General features: G+C 41.3%; 1 protein-coding gene across 32 annotated transcripts in view; it reads left to right on the top strand.

The window, feature by feature from the left end:
• Window positions 1-17,844, top strand: part of EIF4G3 (eukaryotic translation initiation factor 4 gamma 3) — a 371,563-nt gene extending 353,719 nt beyond the window's left edge. For 27 of the 32 annotated variants that reach the window (XM_039473805.2, XM_039473813.2, XM_039473822.2 and 24 more), the window contains 4 exons: window positions 9,822-9,968; window positions 11,241-11,322; window positions 13,822-13,968; window positions 16,815-17,844. In XM_039473805.2, the coding sequence (XP_039329739.1) occupies window positions 9,822-9,968; window positions 11,241-11,322; window positions 13,822-13,968; window positions 16,815-16,996 (558 nt within the window). In that variant the 3' untranslated portion in view covers window positions 16,997-17,844. The remainder of the gene's footprint in view (window positions 1-9,821; window positions 9,969-11,240; window positions 11,323-13,821; window positions 13,969-16,814) is intronic. The other 5 variants (XM_074380218.1, XM_074380217.1, XM_074380210.1 and 2 more) reach the window with 1 other exon arrangement.
• Window positions 17,845-20,913: the final 3,069 nt, after the last annotated feature.

Here is a 20,913-nt window from a genome sequence, read left to right as displayed (position 1 = left end):
TTGAGATGGAGTTTTACTCTTGTTACCCAGGCTGGAGTGCAATGGCGTGATCTCGGCTTACCACAACCTCCACCTCCCAGATTCAAGCGATTCTCCTGTCTCAGCCTCCCAAGTAGCTGGGATTACAGGCATGCACCACCACACCTGGCTAATTTTGTACTTTTAGTAGAGACAGTGTTTCTCCATGTTGGTCAGGCTGGTCTCAGACTCCTGACCTCAGGGGATCCACCTGCCTCAGCCTCCCAAAGTGCTGCTGGGATTACAGGCGTGAGCCACTGTGCCTGGTCTAGATAATTGGTATTTTAAAAAATAAAATGTAAAAGACTTAGCAACCTATAGAAAAACAAGCTACAGGAAGTAGAAACGAAGTTGACAGATAAAGCAGTGTGACAGGGCCAAAGCTGCCTCTTGATTTCTGGGTCTGATGGCAAACTGAAGCAGCCAGAAGTTACTCTGTGGGGAATGGGGACTAGTATTACCCTTGTAAGGTAGAAGATTAGAGACAAGCTTATAGCTTGAAACTGCACAGATAAATTAAGTGCAAGGAAATAGACATAACTTACTAAAGCCAGAACCTTAGCTACCCTGCCTACTGACTTGGTAACTAGATCCAGAAATCCACAAAGCAGAAGACTTCATGGTCAGTATAACCTGGTCTTACAGGAGGATTTGTGGGCTGTTAGGTTGAGATAACCATAAAACAAATTAGATCAAGAAAAGTAGCAGAAAGAAAACAAAACTTTCTTAAAACATTACTGAAAATCAAAATCCTAAAACACATGAGGAAAACTAAAGCTAAGACAGCCCACCAAATCAGGAATAAGGAGGGAAAAAAAATCATTGTAGGTAAAAAGAGAACAAGAATACAATCTGAAAATGACTTTAAAGTAAGTATATTGTTCTGGAGAAAGACATTATATTAGGTTTCTAGGGATTAGCTTTTTTTTTGGTTGTAGTCTAGAACACTGAAGAGTATTCTTGCCACAGCAGTAAGAACCTGTATGAAGCGTAACTTCTGATATGTTGCTGAACTCAGAAGAGGTGGAAGTAATTTCCTCCAAGTGGACTAAAAGAATTAGTGAGGGAGAAAAGCCAGAGATGAAACCTGAACTGTGAATAATAATTACATGTGAAGGGCATATTACCCAAAGGACATACAGCCCAATGGGAAGATACTATTACAAATACTGCCAGATGTCATGAAAAAAGTTGATTTAGTCCCAGTTCAGTATCACCTCAGCTCCCAGAAGAAGCAAATCAAAATGCTCTTTGGAGAAACATCCTCAGCTTAGGTCCCCTTATTTTCTTTTTTTTTTTTTTTTGAGACGGAGTTTCACTCTTGTTACCCAGGCTGGAGTGCAATGGCGCAATCTCAGCTCACCGCAACGTCCGCTCCTGGGTTCAGGCAATTCTCCTGCCTCAGCCTCCTGAGTAGCTGGGATTACAGGCATGTACCACCATGCCCAGCTAATTTTTTGTATTTTTAGTAGAGACCGGGTTTCACCATGTTGACCAGGATGGTCTCAATCTCTTGACCTCGTGATCCACTCACCTCGGCCTCTCAAAGTGCTGGGATTACAGGCTTCAGCCACCGCGCCTGGCCGGTCCCCTTGTTTTCTAAAAACATACATTATCTAAATATGTAAGTTGACACTTGGTGTTCATGTAACATACAATGAAAGAAGTAAACATAAAAGTCAACAGACAGTAAGTAGTAGATTTAGACTCCAGGGAGTTGAGGTAATGTACTTATCATTCAGAGTATAAAATAACACTATATTAAAGAGAAGGAATCACAAAAATGAGCAAATGAGACTAGTTCAAATGGCTAAAGAGATTTGGAAAAAAACAAACAAACAATAAAAAGGTTTGGTGCAGTGGCTTATGCCTTTAATCCTAGTACTTTGGGAGACTGAGGCAAGAGAATCTGTTGAAGCCAGGAGTTGGAGATCAGCCTTGATAACATAGTGAGACTTGTCTCTACTAAAAAAAAAATTAGCTGGGTGTATTGGTCCACCTGTAGTCCTACGTTACTCGAGAAACTGAGGCGGAAGGATCACCAGAGTCCGGGAGTTTAAGGCTGCAGTGAGAAACCATCAGACCACTGCACACCAACCAAAGAGACAGAGTGAGGGCCTGTCGCAAGAATGCAGAAACAAATTTAAAAAATGCCACACATGCACACAGCAAAAGTAGTAAGTAGCTATCTAAGATATGTTAGGAGATTTGGAGGAAAGAATGAGAGAATGTCTAACCTATCTAATTGGAGTCCGAGAAGGCAAATTAGACTGAATGGAGAAGAGGCAATATTTGAAGAGACAGTAGTTGAGACTTATAGAACTGATAAAATACACAAATCCATAATGAAAGCCTATATATGCCAAACAGGATAATTATATTTTAGTGAAACTGCATGATATCAAAGACAAATGAAGGTTTTAAAGAAGCTGGAAAGAAGAAGCACATTACCTACCTGCCTCCTCTCAAAAAAGTATGCACAAAAAAAAAAAAAAGAGACTTTGCAGTAGCAACCATGAAAGCCAGAAGATGGTAGAATAATCTTAGAATGCTGAGAAACTAGCAGTAAATGTAGAATTCCCTGTGCAGCTAAACTAACCTTTAAGAGTTAGGGCAATGCATATTGAGACACTTAATAACATAGTTCTACAAACACATGGGTCAAAGAAGAAATCAAAAAGGATAGTAAAAACATTTTTAACTGAATAAAAACATAAGCACAACATGCCATCGATATTTAGAAAAGAAGAAAGGCTCTAAATCAATGACCTCAGCTTCAACCTTAAGAAATTAGAAAAATAGCCGGGCACAGTGGCTCAAGCCTGTAATCCCAGCACTTTGGGAGGCCAAGGCGGGTGGATCACGAGGTCGAGAGATCGAGACCATCCTGGTCAACATAGTGAAACCCCGTCTCTACTAAAAATACAAAAAATTAGCTGGGCATGGTGGCACATGCCTGTAATCCCAGCTACTCAGGAGGCTGAGGCAGGAGAATTGCCTGAACCCAGGAGGTGGAGGTTGCGGTGAGCCGAGATCGCGCCATTGCACTCCAGCCTGGGTAACAAGAGCGAAACTCCGTCTCAAAAAAAAAAAAGAAATTAGAAAAATAAGGCCAAGTGCAGTGGCTCATGCCTATAATCCCAACACTTTGGGAGGCCAAGACAGGAGGATTGCTAGAGCCCAGGAGCTCTAGAGACCAGCCCAGGCAACAGAGCAGGACCCTGTCACTAAATAAATAAATAAGAAAAATAAGAGCTTCAAGTAAATAAAATAAAGGAAATAATAAACATTATATCATAAATCAATGAAATAGAAGACTTTTTAGAGAAAAACCAGTGAAATCAAAAGCTGGTTCTCCAGGAGGCAGAGGTTGCAGTGAGCCAAGATCATGCCATTGCACTCCAGCCTGGGCAAGACGCCAAGACTTCATCTCAAAAAAAAAAAAAAAAAAAAACCTGGTTCTTTGAGGAGAAGATAAAATTGATAAACCTCTAGCCAGATTGATCAGGAAAAAAAAGTTTGAAAAGAAGGTATATATTACTAATATCCAGAATGAAAGAGGTAATATCATCATAGATTATATACATAAAAGTGGGTGAGGAAATTTTTTTTTTTTTTTTTTGAGATGGAGTTTCGCTCTTGTTACCCAGGCTGGAGTGCAATGGCGTGATCTCGGCTCACCGCAACCTCTGCCTCCTGGGTTCAGGCAATTCGCCTGCCTCGGCCTCCTGAGTAGCTGAGATTACAGGCACGTGCCACCATGCCTAGATGATTTTTTGTATTTTTAGTAGAGATGGGGTTTCACCTTATTGACCAGGATGGTCTCAATCTCTTGACCTCGTGATCCACCCGCCTCGGCCTCCCAAAGTGCTGGGATTACAGGCATGAGCCACCACGCCTGGCCTGGAAATTTTATGAATAGTCTGTCTTTATGTCGGTAAATACTAGCCAGGCGTGGTAGGTCATGCCTATAATCCAGCACTTTGAGAGGCCAAGGCAGGCAAATCACTTGAGCCCAGGAGTTCAAGACCAGCCTGTGAAACATGGTAAAACCCCACCTTTACAAAAAATAAGCCAGGCATGGTACATGCCTGTAATCCTAGCTACTTGAGAGGCTGAGGTGGGAGGACCACTTGAGCCCAGAAGGACAAGGCTACAGTGAGCTGTAATCATGCCACTACACCCCAGCCTAGACAGCAGAGACCCTGTCTTATAACTCAATCTAGTTGGAATGAATAAATTTCTTTCTTTCTTTCTTTCTTTTTTTGAGTCGGAGTTTCATTCTTGTTGCCCACGCTGGAGTGCAAGGGTTCGATCTTAGCTCACTGCAACCTCTGCCTCCCAGGTTCTAGGGATTCTCCTGGCTCAGCCTCCTGAGTAGCTGGGATTACAGGCATGCACCACCACACCCACTAATTTTGTATTTTTAGTAAAGATAGGGTTTCACCATGTTGGTCAGGCTGGTCTTGAACTTCCAACGTCAAGTGATCCACCTGCTTTGGCCTCACAAAGTGTTGGGATTACAGGCGTGAGCCACCATGCCTGGTCACAAATTTCTTGAAAGATACAGACTACTAGGCTGGGGTGCGGTGGCTCACGCCTGTAATCCCAGCACTTTGGGAGGCTGAGGCAGGCGGATCACAAGGTCAAGAGATCAAGACCATCCTGGCCAACATGGTGAACCCCATATCTACTAAAAATACAAAAATTAGCTGGTCATGGTGGCGTGCGCCTGTAGTCCCAGCTACTCAGGAGGCTGAAGCAGGAGAATTGCTTGAACCCAGGAGGCGAAGGTTGCAGTGAGCCGAGATTGTGCCGCTGCACTCCAGCCTGGTGCCTGGTGACAGAGTGAGACTCTGTCTCAAAAAAAAAAAAAAAAAAAAAAAAGATACAGACTACTCGAGCTATCTCAAGAGATGAATAACCTGCATATCTATTAAAGAGATTGAATTTGTAATTTAAAATGTTCCCACAAAACAACTCCAGGCTTAATTCTACCAAACATTTAAAGAGGAATAATACCCATTTATCAAAAGAATTCTACAACAACCATTCCAGAATATTGGAGAGAAGAGAGTACTTCTATGAGGCTAGCATTAGTCTGATACCAAAACCAAAGACAGTTCAAAAATCTATAGACTAATATGCCTCATAAACATTGAGAAAAAATTCCCAATGCAATTTTAGAAAATCAAATCCAACAATATATAAAAAGAGTAATACATTATAATAAGGTAGGGTTGGCTAGGTGCAGTAGCTCTTGCCTGTAATCCCAGCACTTTGGGAGGCCAAAGATCATGAGATCAGGAGTTTGAGACCAGTCTCACCAACTTGGTGAAACCTCGTCTCTACTAAAAATACAAAATTTAGCAAGGCAGGGTGGCATATGCCTGTAATCCCAGCTACTCGGGAGGCTGAGGCAGGAGAATTACTTGAACGTGGGAGGCGGAGGTTGCATTGAGCCGAGAACACATCATTGCACTCTACCTCTGAGCAACAGAGCAAGATTCCATCTTGGAAAAATAAAAAAACATAAGGTAGGGTTTATCCCAGAAATAAAAGGTTGGTTTAATATTTGAAAATTGTTGTATAGGCCGGGCGTGGTGGCTCAAGCCTTTAATCCCAGCACTTTGGGAGGCCAAGGCGGGTGGATCACGAGGTCAAGAGATCGAGACCATCCTGGTCAACATGGTGAAACCCCGTCTCTACTAAAAATACAAAAAAATTAGCTAGGCATAGTGGTGCATGCCTGTAATCCCAGCTACTCAGGAGGCTGAGGCAGGAGAATTGCCTGAACCCAGGAGACGGAGGTTGCTGTGAGCCAAGATCGCACCATTGCACTCCAGCCTGGGTAACAAGAGTGAAACTCGGTCTCAAATAAAGAAAAAAAAGAAAAGAAAAGAAAATTGTTGTATAGATAATAGGGGAGATGGTAAAGTAGGAAGCTCCAGGAATCAGTCCCTCCACTGACACAACTATTGAACTGGCAAGATCTATTAGAGCCAACTGTCTTGGAACTGTGGAGTCTGGTTAAATACATGCATTATCAACACCGGGGGAGTGCATGATGTAAAAAGAGTCTGATAAATTTTAGTGAATTTGGGAATTTTGCATAGAACCTGCCAGCACCCAGCCCTGTGTCAGACAGCTAGGAAACTGGCATCACCATTTCTGGTGCAGCTTCCTGGTTCCAGGTTGAACAATAAGGACTTAATTTTCCAAGGATTGGAGTTGTATCTTTTAATCTGCCTGGCAGTTGACAGAGGCCAGTGCTGCGGCTGGCCGTTATTTCAGCCATTTCAAGCTAAAGTAGCTTTTGAGGCTGTGACTGTCAAAATGCTTAAGCAGTAGTGTTACAGGATCTCTAGGGTGTCAAGTTTTTTTGGCTAGAAACCTCTGTGGCCCTGGCGCCTTTGCCCAAGTTCCTATCATACATCCAGGAAGAATGAGGTACGCAGACAAGTGAAAGGTGAAGAAGAGTTTTATTTAGTGTTAGAACAGCTCAGAGGAGTGGGTAGCTCCTCTCTAGTAGGCAGGTTGTCCCGTGGAGTGTTCAGCTCTCTGCAGAGAGGAGGCTCTGGAGAGGATAGCTCCTCTCTACAGGCAGGTCATTTGGGCATTTCTGCAGGTCTCTCTGAAGCTCTCAGTGGAGAGGGTAGCTCCTCTCTGCTGGCAGGTGGTCTTTGCAGCTCTCAGCAGAGAAGGTGCTCTTCTCTGCAGCTGGTCCTCCCATCGCCTCTCTGTCCTCTTCGTCCTCTAGCCATCTATTGCCCTGCTCTGGCTGAGCCCAGGGCGTTTATGGACCTTAGAGGGGAGGAAGTACAAGTCGATTGGTCCATAGGTGGCCATGGGTGGGCCGGGAAGAGGCACCATGAGTCCCCACTGCAGTCTGCTGGACTGACAACCCAGCCCCCAGCCTTCAGGCCCTCCCTTGCATGAGGGTGGGTCCTTACTGGGGACCCTGCCCCCTTCCACCCAGGACTCTGTCTCCTGCTGCCATTCATGGCCCTGGGGCTTGGTCCCTACCCTGATCCAAGATCAGGGAGCAGATATCCCTGAGCCTGCAGGGACAGGGGATTCTTCCTAGGGCACCCAAGAGTGTAGGTTGCAGAGACACTCAGGTCCTATATGCCTGGGAGGGCCGCCCCAGCTGCACCCCAGAGCTCCCACCCCACCAACTCAGAAGAGGCAAGGTTCCCACTCATCCCGGCTCCTGCCTGCTTTGTGGAGTGGGAGGCCCAGGTCTGCAGCCACGGGTCTGGCAGCTGCAACAGCACCTGGGAGGGGAGATTCTGCCTGTTCCCAGCTCCCCCAAGAGCACAGAGAGGCTTGGATCCACAGCTGCAGTTTGGTTGGCTGTAGCAGTACAGCGAGCTCCCATCCCAACTCAGAAGGGACAGGGTTCCCACCTGCTCCAAGCAGTGTACAGTCCCAGCTGCGCCACCCTGCTACAGCCAGCATGTTGGCAGCAGCCACTGCCATCAGTAGTATACCTCCCTCCCTCACCCCACCCTCCCCAACTTCTCTCTCACATCTCTCTCTCTTTTCCTTTCCTCTCTCCTCTCTCCTCCCTCTCCCTGTCTCTTTCTCTCTTTTTAAAATTTAATTTGTATTTTAAGGTGAGGGGTACATTTTCAGGTTTGTCATATAGGTAAACTTGTGTCATGGGGGTTTGTTGTACAGATTGTTTTGTCACCCGTAAGTTAAGCCTAGTACCCATAGTTCTTTTTCGTCTCCTTCCTCCCTCTGATAGGTTCCAGTGTGTGTTGTTCCCCTCTATGTGTCCATGTGTTCTCATTATTTAGTTCTCATTATTTAGCTATAAGTGAGAACATGCAGTATTTGGTTTTCTGTTCCTGCATTAGTTTGCTAAGGATCACTTGGCCTGGGAGGTCAAGGCTGCAGTGAGCCATAATAGTGCCACTGTACTCTAACTTGGGTGAAATAGCAAGACCCTGTCTGAATAAATATGAGACTTCAGTTTAAAAGAAAAAAAGGGAAATAATAAAATACATATGCATACACACACACATATTTATAATAAAATGAATAAATACAAATGTTTAGAGTATAGTTTGAAAAATGAGGTTGAAAAAATCTTGATCTGTATCCTGACTTTCACTTTGCTTAAAGAGCTTATGCTTCATGCTGTGCTTTTTTGCATATATTGGAGCATCATGGATTGGATGTATAGTTAACCAATACTGAATCAGAAAAAAATGTATCTTGAGCCATGTTTCTAAAACCTTATGGAGCTGGGTGCGGTGGTGCACACTAGCCTCGGTTGCTCAAGAGGCTGAGGCAGGAGGATCTTTGAGCCCCAGAGTTCAAGTCCCACCTGGCAACATAGTGAGACCCCCAACTTAAAAATAAATAAATAAATAATAAAACCTTATCAGGAAATATTTAGAGCTGCTACATAAGTGGTAGAAATGGAACAATCAGATGACAGAATTCAAGATAGTGGTTTTCACTTTGTGGATTGGGGGTAGGGTATAGGATGATACCAGAATATTCAAGGGCATTAGAGAATACCTAATGTGAATAATCTTTAATATTTTCATCTTTATGGTTTTTGTATGGTGAAGTTACATAAAGCAAGGCACACCTATATACCTCATTGCTTTAGTCCCTTGAAAATGATGAATAATTTTGATTATAGATTTTTTTTTTTCTTATTGAGACAGGGTCTCACCTTATTGCCAGGCTGGAGTGTAGTGGCACAGTCACAGCTCACTGCAGCCTCGACCTCCCATGCTTAAGCAATCCTTCCATCTCAGCCTCCTGAGTAGCTGGGACCACAGGCGCATGCCACAGTACCCAGATAATTTTTGTATTTTGGGGGGGCTGTGTATAGATGGAGTTTTGCCATGTTGCCCAGGCTGGTCTCAAACTCCTGGACTCAAGCAGTCCTCCTGCCTTGGCCTCCCAAAGTGCTGGGATTACTGGCGTGAGTCACTGCACCCAGCCTGATGAGAGATTTTTTTAAAACTACATATCTAAGTGCTAAACAATTATAGCATAATTTCTCACACTTACATTGAAAATGGTCATGACTTAACAAAGGCAAAACTGTGGAGTTTTGAAAGCTGCTGAGTACCAATACTAATATTAAACCATAGGTTGCAGACAGGGAGTAAAATTGTACCCTTTTCTAGGGCTCCTCTTCTGCCTTAAAAAGCTATGTCACAGTTAAGAGCAAGATTGAAGCTCAAGATTATTTGCATGTAAGCATAGCCTGGAGATAATTATAGGGGGTTTATTTCCTTCCTTTTAAGATACACAGTATGAGAAGTTGGAAAAATATTCAGGAGGATAATGGACTGACAGTCTTTCAAAACTGTAATACAAACAGTTCGGGCATGGTGAGTCCTGCCTGTAATCCCAGCACTTCCAGAGGCCGAGGAGGGTGGATTGTTTGAGCTCAGGAGTTCAAGACCAGCCTAGGCATCATGGCAAGACTCCTTCTCTACTAAAAATAAAAAAAAAAATAGCCAAGTATGGTGGTGCAAGTCTGGGGTCCCAGCTACTCAGGAGGATAAGGTGGGAGGATTGCTTGAGCCCATGATGTGGAGGTTGCAGTGAGCCAGGATTGAGCCATTGCACTCCAGCCTTCGCGACAGAGCAAGACCCTGTCTCAAAAACAAACAACAAAAAAACTACAAACATAAAAATAACTTCTGTTGATCATTTTAATTCCATGTAAAAGAGAAGATATAACCTATGACTTTGTTCTTCTCTCAGGATGATAATAACATAGAATTATATTAATATGTTAATATGTTCCACCTTTTATGTTTCAGAATTTGGACTTCATAGAGTCTGACAGTCCCTCTTCCTCTGAAACACTTTCAAAGAAAGAACTGTCTGCTGAAGAGCTAAATAAGCGACTCGAAAAACTCATTATTGAGGACAAAGCGAATGATGAACAGATCTTTGACTGGGTGGAGGTATGAATACTATGTCACCTTCCCTGATACTTCTGTAGGAAAGATTCTTGTGGGATCCCCTCAAGTCACATACCTATCTGTTCACTTCATGAGTTTTTAACCTTAATGAAATTACTTTTTAAATGCTATTTTTTTTTTTGCCATCCTTAGAAAGAGTAACAATTTTTTCACCGCTTAAGGGGTTAAGTAATGCTTGAGATTAACCTCTAATTCACATTAAAATTAAGACGAAAAAGCAGTGTTGGCACATGTAAAAATAGTTACATGCTTCTGAGTAAGTAGTCATTAAAATACACTGCAGTTGTGATGTCGTTCTTTTATAGATTGAGTAGATTACAGTATCTTCCTATGGATTTTTTATTGAGGAATAAAATGTTTTAAGTGGTTATACTTTGAAATGTGCAAGTACATAACACTGTATAATTGAATGAGTAGAGGATAGGCAGTGAGAAGGACCCTGAAAAACTAAATACTGCTAATTCAAACGTTTGTATATAGAACTGGCAATAGCCAAATTATTTTTCAATGAATTGGACATTTAATTTTAACAAGAATGTGCAAAAATGTGACTTGTCTGTTCTTAGTGCCAGATTGGTCCTAATTTTCAGGGGATAATTTCTCTGGTATGCAAAGGTATTTTTTTGTTTGTTTGTTTTCTTTTTTTGAGATGGAGTTTTGCTCTTGTTGCCAAGGCTGGAATGCAGTGGCGTGATCTCGGCTGACTAGCCTCTACCTGCGCATTCAAACGATTCTCCTGCCTCAGCCTCCACCTGCCACTGGGCATAGATAATTTTTGTATTTTTAGTAGAGACAGAGTTTCACTGTCCTGGCCAGGCTGGTCTCGAACTCCTGACCTCAAGTGATCCATCCTCTTTAGCCTCCTAAAGTGCTGGGATTACAGGCATGAGCCATCACACCCACCTGGCCTGTTTTTTGTTTTCTTGAGACAAGGTCTCATTCTGTCACCCAGGCTGGAATGCAGTGATGCAGTCATAGCTCACTGCAGCCTTGAACTCTTGGAATCAAGTAATGCTCTCATCTTAGTCTCCCAGGTAGCTAGGTATACAGGCATGTGCCACCATGCCCAGCTCTTTTTTTTTCTTTTTTTTTTTTAGAGACAGGGTCTCACTACATTGCCCCGACTGATCTCAACTCCTAGCCTCAAGTGATCCTCCTATCTCAGCTTCCCAAAGTATTGGGATTATCATCATGAGCCTCTATGCCTGGCTGAGCAAGCCTGTCTTTAATTGTTTTATTTCTTTTTGGCTTCAGGCTAATCTAGACGAAAGCCAGATGAGTTCACCTACATTCCTTAGAGCTTTAATGACTGCCGTTTGTAAAGCAGCTATTATAGGTAAGTAATATTTCTGAAAGCAGCTCATAACATCCAAAATCCCCATTATGTCAACTACTAAGTATACAGTTGGATTTTTACATTGTTTTCAAAACTTGCCCTATGTAGCATACTTTTCTGTGCACTGCCCTTTCTGTGATGCCTGGTTGTCTCAAGCATGTCTGCCTACAGAGAACCCAGATCTAAACAGCTACCGCATACTTTGCATGCTCCGTGCGTTGTTTTTTACTACATTGTGTGTAGATTTTCCTTCACCTTTTTACCTCTAACATTCAGGGCTGCCTCCTCCTTCCAATCATGAATTATAATGAATGGGTTGAATATTCGTGACCTAATTATCAGTATAGGGCTATTCTCATCAAAAAAGTTATTTTATGTAAGTACATATATGAAGGAAAAAAAATACCAAGTTTCTCCTGTTCTTCATTGACTTTATATGATAAGAATTTTATTGATTTCTGAATTGTTAAAATGGATAGGATTAGGGTCAGTAGAAATCCTAAATATCCCAAGCTGTATACAATATTTAACATTATTCAGTGAAGACATCTCTTTAGTTTCAGGTAGAAATTCACATTTCTATCACTGAAATGAGAAAAAAAATCAGCACAAAAGGTGTCTCAGAATTTCAACTGTCTGTATTATTTTCGAAGATAGCTTCCTGCCACTTAATTTAGCTTCAGAATTGTAATTTAAGATTTTCAGTGCATTTATTTTCAATGTTCTTTAATGAGATAAATTATCAAAGCTAAGTAGAAAGTCTTCATGAAATTTTTAAAAATCATTTTCAGTATCCGTAGAAACATGGTAATACTTTGGTGTTTTAAAATTAGAGTTGGGAAGTCCAAAAGCTGTTTGGTTTTTGTTTTCTTGAGACAAGGGGTCGCTATGTTGCCCAGGCTAGACATGAACTTCTGAGCTTAAGCTATCCTATCGCCTCAGCTTCCTGAGTAGCTGGGATTACAAGCATGAGCCACAATGCCCAGCACAAAATCTGCTTTTAAAAACAAAATTGTGTCTTAGCGATAACTTACAGATAATATAAATCTTTATGTGTCTTGGCACTGAGGATGCTTTTCATTTCTCAGCCCCTTTTTATCATTCCTTTCCCGCAAAAGGCCTAGATGAGATATGTTATCTGGCACCGCCACAGTTAGTTTTTATCCTAGTAATAACAAATGGTTCAAATTATTTTACCCTTCTGAAAAGATTTGTATTAAGTGTCACTTTAATTTCCTTTTCTAACGTTGCTTTTTTCATGTTGCTTTTTTAAAAGTACTCACTTGAAATTCCTACTTTATGTTTCATTTATTTCTGATTAACAAATCATAATTGTATATGTTTATGGGGTACAATGTGATGTTTTGATATATATACACAATGTGGAATGATTGAATCAAATTAATTAACATATCTATCACCTCACTTTTTTTATAAGACATTTGATTAATTTTGTTTTTGTAGTTTGTCATAAAACCACTGTTGGCCAGGCACGGTGGCTCATGCCTGTAATCCCAGCACTTTGGAAGTCCAAGGCAGGTGGATCACAAGGTCAGCAGTTCGAGACCAGCCTGGCCAACAGAGTGAAACCCCATCTCTACTAAAAATACAAAAATTAGCCAGATGTGGTGGTGGGCACCTGTAGTCCCAGCTACTTGGGAGGCTGAGGTAGGAGAATCTTTTCAACCCAGGAAGCAGAGGTTGCAGTGAGCTGAGACCCCCTGCCTTGCACTCATCTGGGTGACAGAGCAAGCCTCCCATCTAAAAAAAAAACAAAAAACACTGAAACCACTGTCATTGTTTCACTATAATTAAAGATAATTGTGTGTACTACTCCTGAGGGAAACCAGCATTCAAAATACATCCCCCTCCATGTTTTTTATTATTTGTGAGAGAATGTCTCAATAATTTCATAACATTTTGCATTTTATTTGCCTTAGACCTTCTTGCCTCCTTTGTACTCAGAAAATTGAAAACGAGCCAGGTGCAGTAATCATGCTTGTAATCCCAGCACTTTGGGAGGCCAAGGCAGAAGGAATACTTGAGCCCGGGAGTTCAAGACCAGCCTGGGCAATGTAGTGAGACCCCCGTCTCTATTATTTTAAAAAACTAAAAAAGAATAAAAAGAAAGAGGCCGGGCACAGTGGCTCATGCCTGTAATCCCAGCACTTTGGGAGGCTGAGGCAGATGGATGGCCTGAGGTCAGGAGTTGGAGACAGGCTGACCGATGTGGTGAAACCCTGTCTCTGCTAAAAATACACCAAAAAATTAGCCAGGCGTGGTGGTGGGTGCCTGTAATCCCAGTTACTTGGGCATCTGAGACAGGAGAATTGCTTGAACCCGGGAGGCGGAGGTTGCAGTGAGCCGAGATTGCTCCATTGCACTCCAGCCTGAGCAATGGAGGGAGATTGCCTCAAAAAAAGGAAAAGAAAAAGAAAATTAAAGATAATTCTGTGTTAACTCCTTAAATGTAATTCCTAGTTCTTCTATCACCTTTAGCCGACTGTTCTACCTTCAGAGTGGACACTGCTGTTATCAAGCAGAGAGTGCCGATCTTACTCAAGTACCTAGACTCAGATACAGAGAAGGAACTGCAAGCACTTTATGCACTACAAGCATCAGTAGTAAAACTTGATCAACCTGCCAGTAAGTTTATCTCATGTTACAGTTAATCCATCCAGTGAACAAGATTTATCCAAGCCAGGACTTCAGAAATGATGTAGGGTTTGAACAATGGACAATAAAAGAATCACTAATAACAAAAACACATATAACTAACTTTAATAAATCTGAATTTGGCCAGGTACAGTGGCTCGTGCCTGTAATCCTAGCACTTTGGGAGGCCACAGTAGGTGGATCACTTGAGGTCAAGAGTTCAAGACCAGCCTAGCCAACATGGTGAAACCCCATCTCCACTAAAAATACAAAAATTATCTGGGTGTGGTGGCGTGTGCCTGTAGTTCCTGCTACTAGGGAAGCTGAGGCACGAGAACCGCTTGAACCTGGGAGGTGGAGGTTGCAGTGAGCCAAGATGGCACCACTGCACTCTGGCCTGGGCAAACAGAGCAAGATTCCGTCTTTAAAAAAAAAAAAATCTGAACTTGTTATATACTTATATGAAAAAATCACAAGAAAACTATTTAGGTTATTTCATCCCCATTCTAGGGCAGGCCTAATAAAACTTTCTACAACGATGGAAATATATCCATACCTTTGAGTATGGTAACCATAAGCCACATGTGGCAATTCTATACTTAAAAGTATCTGTTGTGACTTAGGAACTGAATTATTGACTTTAAATTTAAATAGCCCACAATTGGCTAGTGGCTTCTATATTGGACAATGCAGATCTAGGGCATGAAAATGGTTAATGATGTTGAAGATGACATTCTAGAATCTTTAGACACCCAACAAAGACTCTAAGTATAGTATATTTACCATGGTGTATTTACTAAGGAGTTTCAGAATAGATTTTAGTTGTTATAATTAATTCTTGGCTAATGAAACAAAATAACCTGTACGCTTAAATCTTAATGATACTTAGCATTAACTAATCATTTTTATTACATCTTGAAAATTTGGTTGAAATTTGTGAACGTGGGCAGTACATGGCTATTAGAGATACCACTGAAGTAGTTCTTTGGTACTTCCTTATTTTTGGTTTTATAAAATTCCTTCTTTCATAGTCCTGCTGAATCGCTCTGGGAGATAAAGGAAAAGATCAAAACAAATTATCCTGATAATATAATTGAAAAGACAATCTACTGTGAATCAGAGAATTTGATAATATTACCTTGACTAATACAATTACAAAGATAAATCTTTTTTAAAAAAGTTAATATGGTCCAGGTGCAGTGACTCACGCCTGTAATCCCAGCACTTTGGGAGGCCAAGGCAGGTGGATCACCTGAAGTCAGGAGTTCGAGACCAGCCTGGCCAACATGGTGAAACCTCATCTCTACTAAACATACAAAATTAGCTGGGCATAGTGGCTCGCGCCTGTAGTCCCAGTTACTGTGGAGGCTGAGGCAGGAGAATCACTAGAACCTAGGAGGCAGAAGTTTCAGTGAGCCAAGATCATGCCATTGCACTTGAGCCTGGGCAAAAAGAGCAAAACCCCATCTCAAAAAAAACAGGTTAATATGGCCGGGCACGGTGGCTCAAGCCTGTAATCCCAGCACTTTGGGAGGCCGAGGCGGGTGGATCACGAGGTCAAGAGATCGAGACCATCCTGGTCAACATGGTGAAACCCCGTCTCTACTAAAAAATACAAAAAATTAGCTGGGCATGGTGGCGTGTGCCTGTAATCCCAGCTACTCAGGAGGCTGAGGCAAGAGAATTGCCTGAACCCAGGAGGCGGAGGTTGCGGTGAGCCGAGATCGCGCCATTGCACTCCAGCCTGGGTAACAAGAGCGAAATTCCATCTCAAAAAAAAAAAAAATTAAAAAAAAAAGGTTAATATGACTTATGATAAACCTAATATTGATTCGCATTTATTGTTTATTCTACTGCCTCCCTCCATTAATATAAATGATCAGAGGGCTGACTATAATAACTAATAATAACTTCTTATCTTGATAACTATAATTCTCAGTTTTACTCTGAGAGTAAAACTGAGAATTAAAATCACACAGATAGTTTGGACATTTAGAACGATAAATAACAGGTATAGTTTCACTGGATAAATCCTTTACCCATGTTTTCCATGTGAATGATTACCTCTTCATTTTTAAAACAACAATACAAGGAAGAAAAAGCATATCCTGCCTTTCCACGTGGCCCCCCCACCAAATTTGTAAAAATAATACAGTAAACTTTCAATGCAGAAAATAGTAAAAAGAAAGTAAAAATCTACTCATAAATTTTGCAGTGTTTAGGTTGGGATAAACATCATATGAAACAGCTTCACAAGTATCAGAAAATAGTTCAAATAGGGCCAGGCGCGGTGGCTCACGCCTGTAATCTCAGCACTTGGGGAGGCCAAAGCAGGCGGATCACCTGAGGTCAGGAGTTTGAGACCAGCCTGGCCAGCATGGTGAAACCCTGTCTCTACTAAAAATATAAAAATTAGCTGAGTGTGGTGGCGGGCACCTGTAATTCCAGGTACTTGGGAGGCCAAGGCAGGGAAATTGCTTAAATCCAGGAGGTGGAGGTTGCAGTGAGCCAAGATTGCACCACTGCACTCCAGCCTGGGGACAGAGAAAGATTGTCTCTCAAAAAAAAGAAAAAAAAAAAAAAAAAAAAAAGTTTAAACTGAACAAATTAATAGGCATAAAAAATAATTTAGACTGCTTCAATCTTTTTTCCCTCTTATTTAAACAAGTTGTTGGGCTGTTTCTACCATCAAGAGCTAGTATGATGAATTGCCATTATTGCTTTTTTCTGGAGGAATTAATGTGCATTTATTCAGTCATTCATTATTTTGAAATACATTCTTTTCCTCATAACTACAGTGTCCCAAAGCTTATAGTTTATTTTCACCCTCCTTGCAGATCTATTGCGGATGTTTTTTGATTGCCTATATGATGAGGAGGTGATCTCCGAGGATGCCTTCTACAAATGGGAGAGCAGCAAGGACCCTGCAGAGCAGAATGGGAAGGGAGTGGCCCTGAAATCTGTCACGGCATTCTTCACGTGGCTGCGGGAAGCAGAAGAGGAGTCCGAAGATAACTAAAACTTCAAATACACAAAAGGAAACAAAAGAAACAATTTAAGTATTTTTTTAAAAAGTTTCATGTCTTCGCCAATCACAGTGCAGCAAGGCCAATTCTCGCAGAAACCCCCACGTGTGCACGAGTGGGAGAGGGAAAAGAGAAAAAAAGGTGATCATGGAGGAAAAAGGTACTGGAAAAAGTAAACTTCAAACCTTAGGGCGGGAGCACTAAAACCAAAATACATGTATTATTTATAGAAAATATTTTCTGTTTTAATCTTTTCTTTTTAAATAAGGACTCATACTTTAAAAAAAAATGTTTAGCAAAAAAAATGTTGAGAACTTTTAATTTATTTTAAGGACTGCAAATGCCAGTGTAATTTTTTAATTTGCAGTTTCTGTAAACAACTTGTATAATAGAAAAGCAGAGAAATAAATTTCCCTCCCCTTCAGATGCACCTCATGTTTGTTTTAAGGTAGAGCATTTAGTTCAGATTTGAGAAAGTTTGGGGTGAACAAGGTAAGAAAGATTTTTTTTTTTTTTGGCATCAAATCTTTCTGCCTGCCTCTCAGCTTGCTTCAGAAAATTTAAAAAAATCACAATAGTAATCAAAACATACATAACATTGAAACAGAAGGAAATGCTGTGGACCACAGAACTCCAAGAATTGTTTAAAAAAAAAAAAGTGCTACCCTGGTCAAAGTACTCTTAATAATTTTGAAATCTTTAGAGCAACTTTAAGGCTTGTAAATACATAGAACAAATATTTAAAAAAACAAAAAGAAATTGACTCAATACTATTTCTTTTCACTTTGAAAATATAAAGAACAAAATAAAGACAAACATTGCAAGTTTAAAAGAAAGTAAAGTGACTTCTCCTTTGGGCAGCTGCTGCATGTGTTCCCATTCCTGGGGGTGCTCTCTGGCTATTTATTATCTAATTCAAATCACTCCTGAGGGGAGAGAGATAAAACAAGAGTGAGTGAGTGTGTGTGCGCGCGTGTGCACTTTTATGTACGTGCACATATATGTATGTATATGTCTCTACTCGCTGAAAAGGCAAGTTACTTTGTGAGTAAGGAGGACACTTATGCTTGGGTGGGAATGCCCCTCTGGGAGTCCAGTAAAACTTATTTCCAACACCAACTAGAAATGCATTCAGGACAGCAAACCTCAGGGCAGTCATTTAGATAACTAAGTTTTCCACTATATGTATCCAGACTTAGGACACTAATTCACTTTGAGACTGTCACTACCACTGATTTTAAAATCTTCCGTCAATTGCCTGTAATGCTTAAGAAACCCAAAGATGTCTTCTGAAGAATGAATAAAACCAAAAGCTGTGTTACGCTTTTACAAATGTAGGGGTGGGATTTAAAATCAAACCAATACTATGTATGAAAATCACATTGTCTGCCAACTCCAACCTGATTCAAGCCATTCTGGTGAGTATAAAGCTAACCGTGGGCCTCTGCTTTGGCCTCTGCTTCTCCTACAGATATTGGAGTGCTGTGCTTTCTCATTTTCCTACCCTTTCTAACCCTAGAGTTGCAGTCTCTACAGATGGTTTTCCATTTGAGTTGTTTGTGGGCCATCACCCTACAAAATGTATTGATGAAGAAAGCCAGACTACTCCCAGATAAATGGTCTTCGTCTTTTGTATCTGGGTAACGAGATTCCTGCCGGCTTCCATCTCTGAAAAAATATCCACATTAAGAGACTTGGCAAGACTTGTGAAACACAAGAACAAAATTTTCTATAGAAATGAAATGTTTTTCTGGAGTGTAGTTGAACGCAATATAAGATCCCACTACATAAATCCACAGAGGCCATTTTTAAGCGGTGGAATGCTGTATGCCAGTGGTCCCCAATGCGCAACATAGATCCCTTACATGTGCAGCTCACAATAGAGTTTATGCTCCTATGAGAATCTAATGCCGTCGCTGATCTGACAGCAGGTGGAGCTCAGGTGGATATGCTTGTTCACCCACCGCTCACCTTCTGCTGTGCAGCCCAGTTTCTAACAGGCCATGGACCAGTACCTGTCCTTGGCCCAGGGGCTGGGGACCCCTGCTGTATGCTGCTTTTTTGTTTTGTTTTGAGATAGGGTCTTGCTTTGTCACCCAGATTGGAGTGCAGTGGCTTGATCATGGCTCACTATAGCCTCTAACTCCTGGGCTCAAGCCATCCTCCTGCCTGCCTTACTCTCCCAAGTAGCTAGGATTATAGGTACATACCACCACAGAATACTATTGTTGAAGGAACAAGTCCTGAAAGTCTTTTGAAAGGCACGTGACAGCATCAGCCATAAAACATAGGACCTGAAAAGCTGTTCTGGGGCCTGACCACAGGCTTTGCCTGGGATCCCTCAGTTGGGAGAAGCAACCTGGTTCTATGATCAACTGAGTTAACAGCCTCCAGAATCAAAGTGAGACAATTATGATCAAGGAATCTCCTCTGAGTGATAGAAGTTTTAGAAGGTATTGGTAGCACTCACAGGGGTTGAGGAATGGGGGGTTTCGGGGAATACAGGGTGGTGATTGCATCTTGAGAATCAGTAGCTGTTTTTTGCAGGGGTCTGATGAGGGAGGGATTTCAGGTAGTAGAGATGGCCTATTTATCAGTATTTTAGATATTAACAAGTGTAAGGAATGGAGGAGAGAGAGAAATATTTTTGAAGGAACAATTAAAGGGTTGAAAAATATCTTAAGATATAAACATCTCTAGTACAATGACAAATAATGTTAGAAATCTCACCTGTAACATGAAGTGTGATGACGAGACTACAAAATAAGCTTGGACTGCCTTGTTGCTGTGGACACAGAATGTTTGCTAGGATTAGAAAAGTTACCTAATGACAAAATATACGCAAAGTAAGATAATTGACCCATATAATATCAACCGAACTACAAAACATTGTCAAGATTATTACCCTTTTTAGTCTTTTTACTGGAATATAGGGTTTGGCAATTTTTGTTTTAATGTATTAGGTGACATTGCCAACATTGATATGCCAGCACTCCTTCAAGCTGTAGCAAAAGTTCTTTCACCAATTTCAAATTTGGAAACAGGTCTAATGCTGTTTTGTTTTGTTTTTTGAGATGGAGTCTCTCTCTGTCACTCAGGCTGGAGTGCAGTGACATGCTCTCGGCTCACTGCAACCTCCACCTCCTGAGTTCAAGCAATTTTCCTGCCTCAGCCTCTCAAGAAGCTGGGATTACAGGCATGTGCCCCCACTCCCTGCTAATTTTTTTGTATTTTTGGTAGAGATGGGGTTTCACCATATTGGCCAGGCTGGTCTCAAACTCCTGATCTGCCCTCCTTGGTCTCCCAAAGTGCTGAGATTACAGGTGTGAGCCACTGCGCCCGGCCCAATGCCTCTTTTAGTGCATTTATTAAGGTGCTTATTCCTGTTTTCTAACCAGTTAACTTACGGCTATTCAATAATTTAAATGAACATTTGGTCATTTCTAACAAAAGATGATAATAATTTTCAAAATGAACTTATTTTGGGTTCTTGCATAGGCCAATAAGCCAGCCCATAACTGCATCATGAACTTGTTTTGTTCCGCCAGTATTTAACTGAACATCTACTGTGCACTAAGTGGAGATAGGATAACAGTGACCAAAGTAGTCTCTGCTTTCATGGATCTCATATTCTTCATGAAAACAGAAAGCTAGAGGTTATTCATATGCTGCATCAGCATCCTATCATACTAAGAAGTGTCTGCCCTTATTACTGTGGTAGATCTTTTTTTTTCTTTTTCTCATTATATTTCAAAATCTATTCTAGGCTGTTTGCAGCAATTAAATGCAAAGACAGCTTTAAAACCACTCTCCAAATAAGTTATCATTCTGGAGTTTTTGACATCCTATCTTTTTGTTTCAAATGGCTCCTTTTAAGTCAATAGAATTCTAAGTTGGTGGGGGGAAATTC

Source organism: Saimiri boliviensis, chromosome 11, assembly GCF_048565385.1.
Source record: "Saimiri boliviensis isolate mSaiBol1 chromosome 11, mSaiBol1.pri, whole genome shotgun sequence".
In the NCBI taxonomy this organism is placed as follows: Eukaryota; Metazoa; Chordata; class Mammalia; order Primates; family Cebidae; genus Saimiri; species Saimiri boliviensis.
This window is presented reverse-complemented; position numbering and strand designations above follow the sequence as displayed.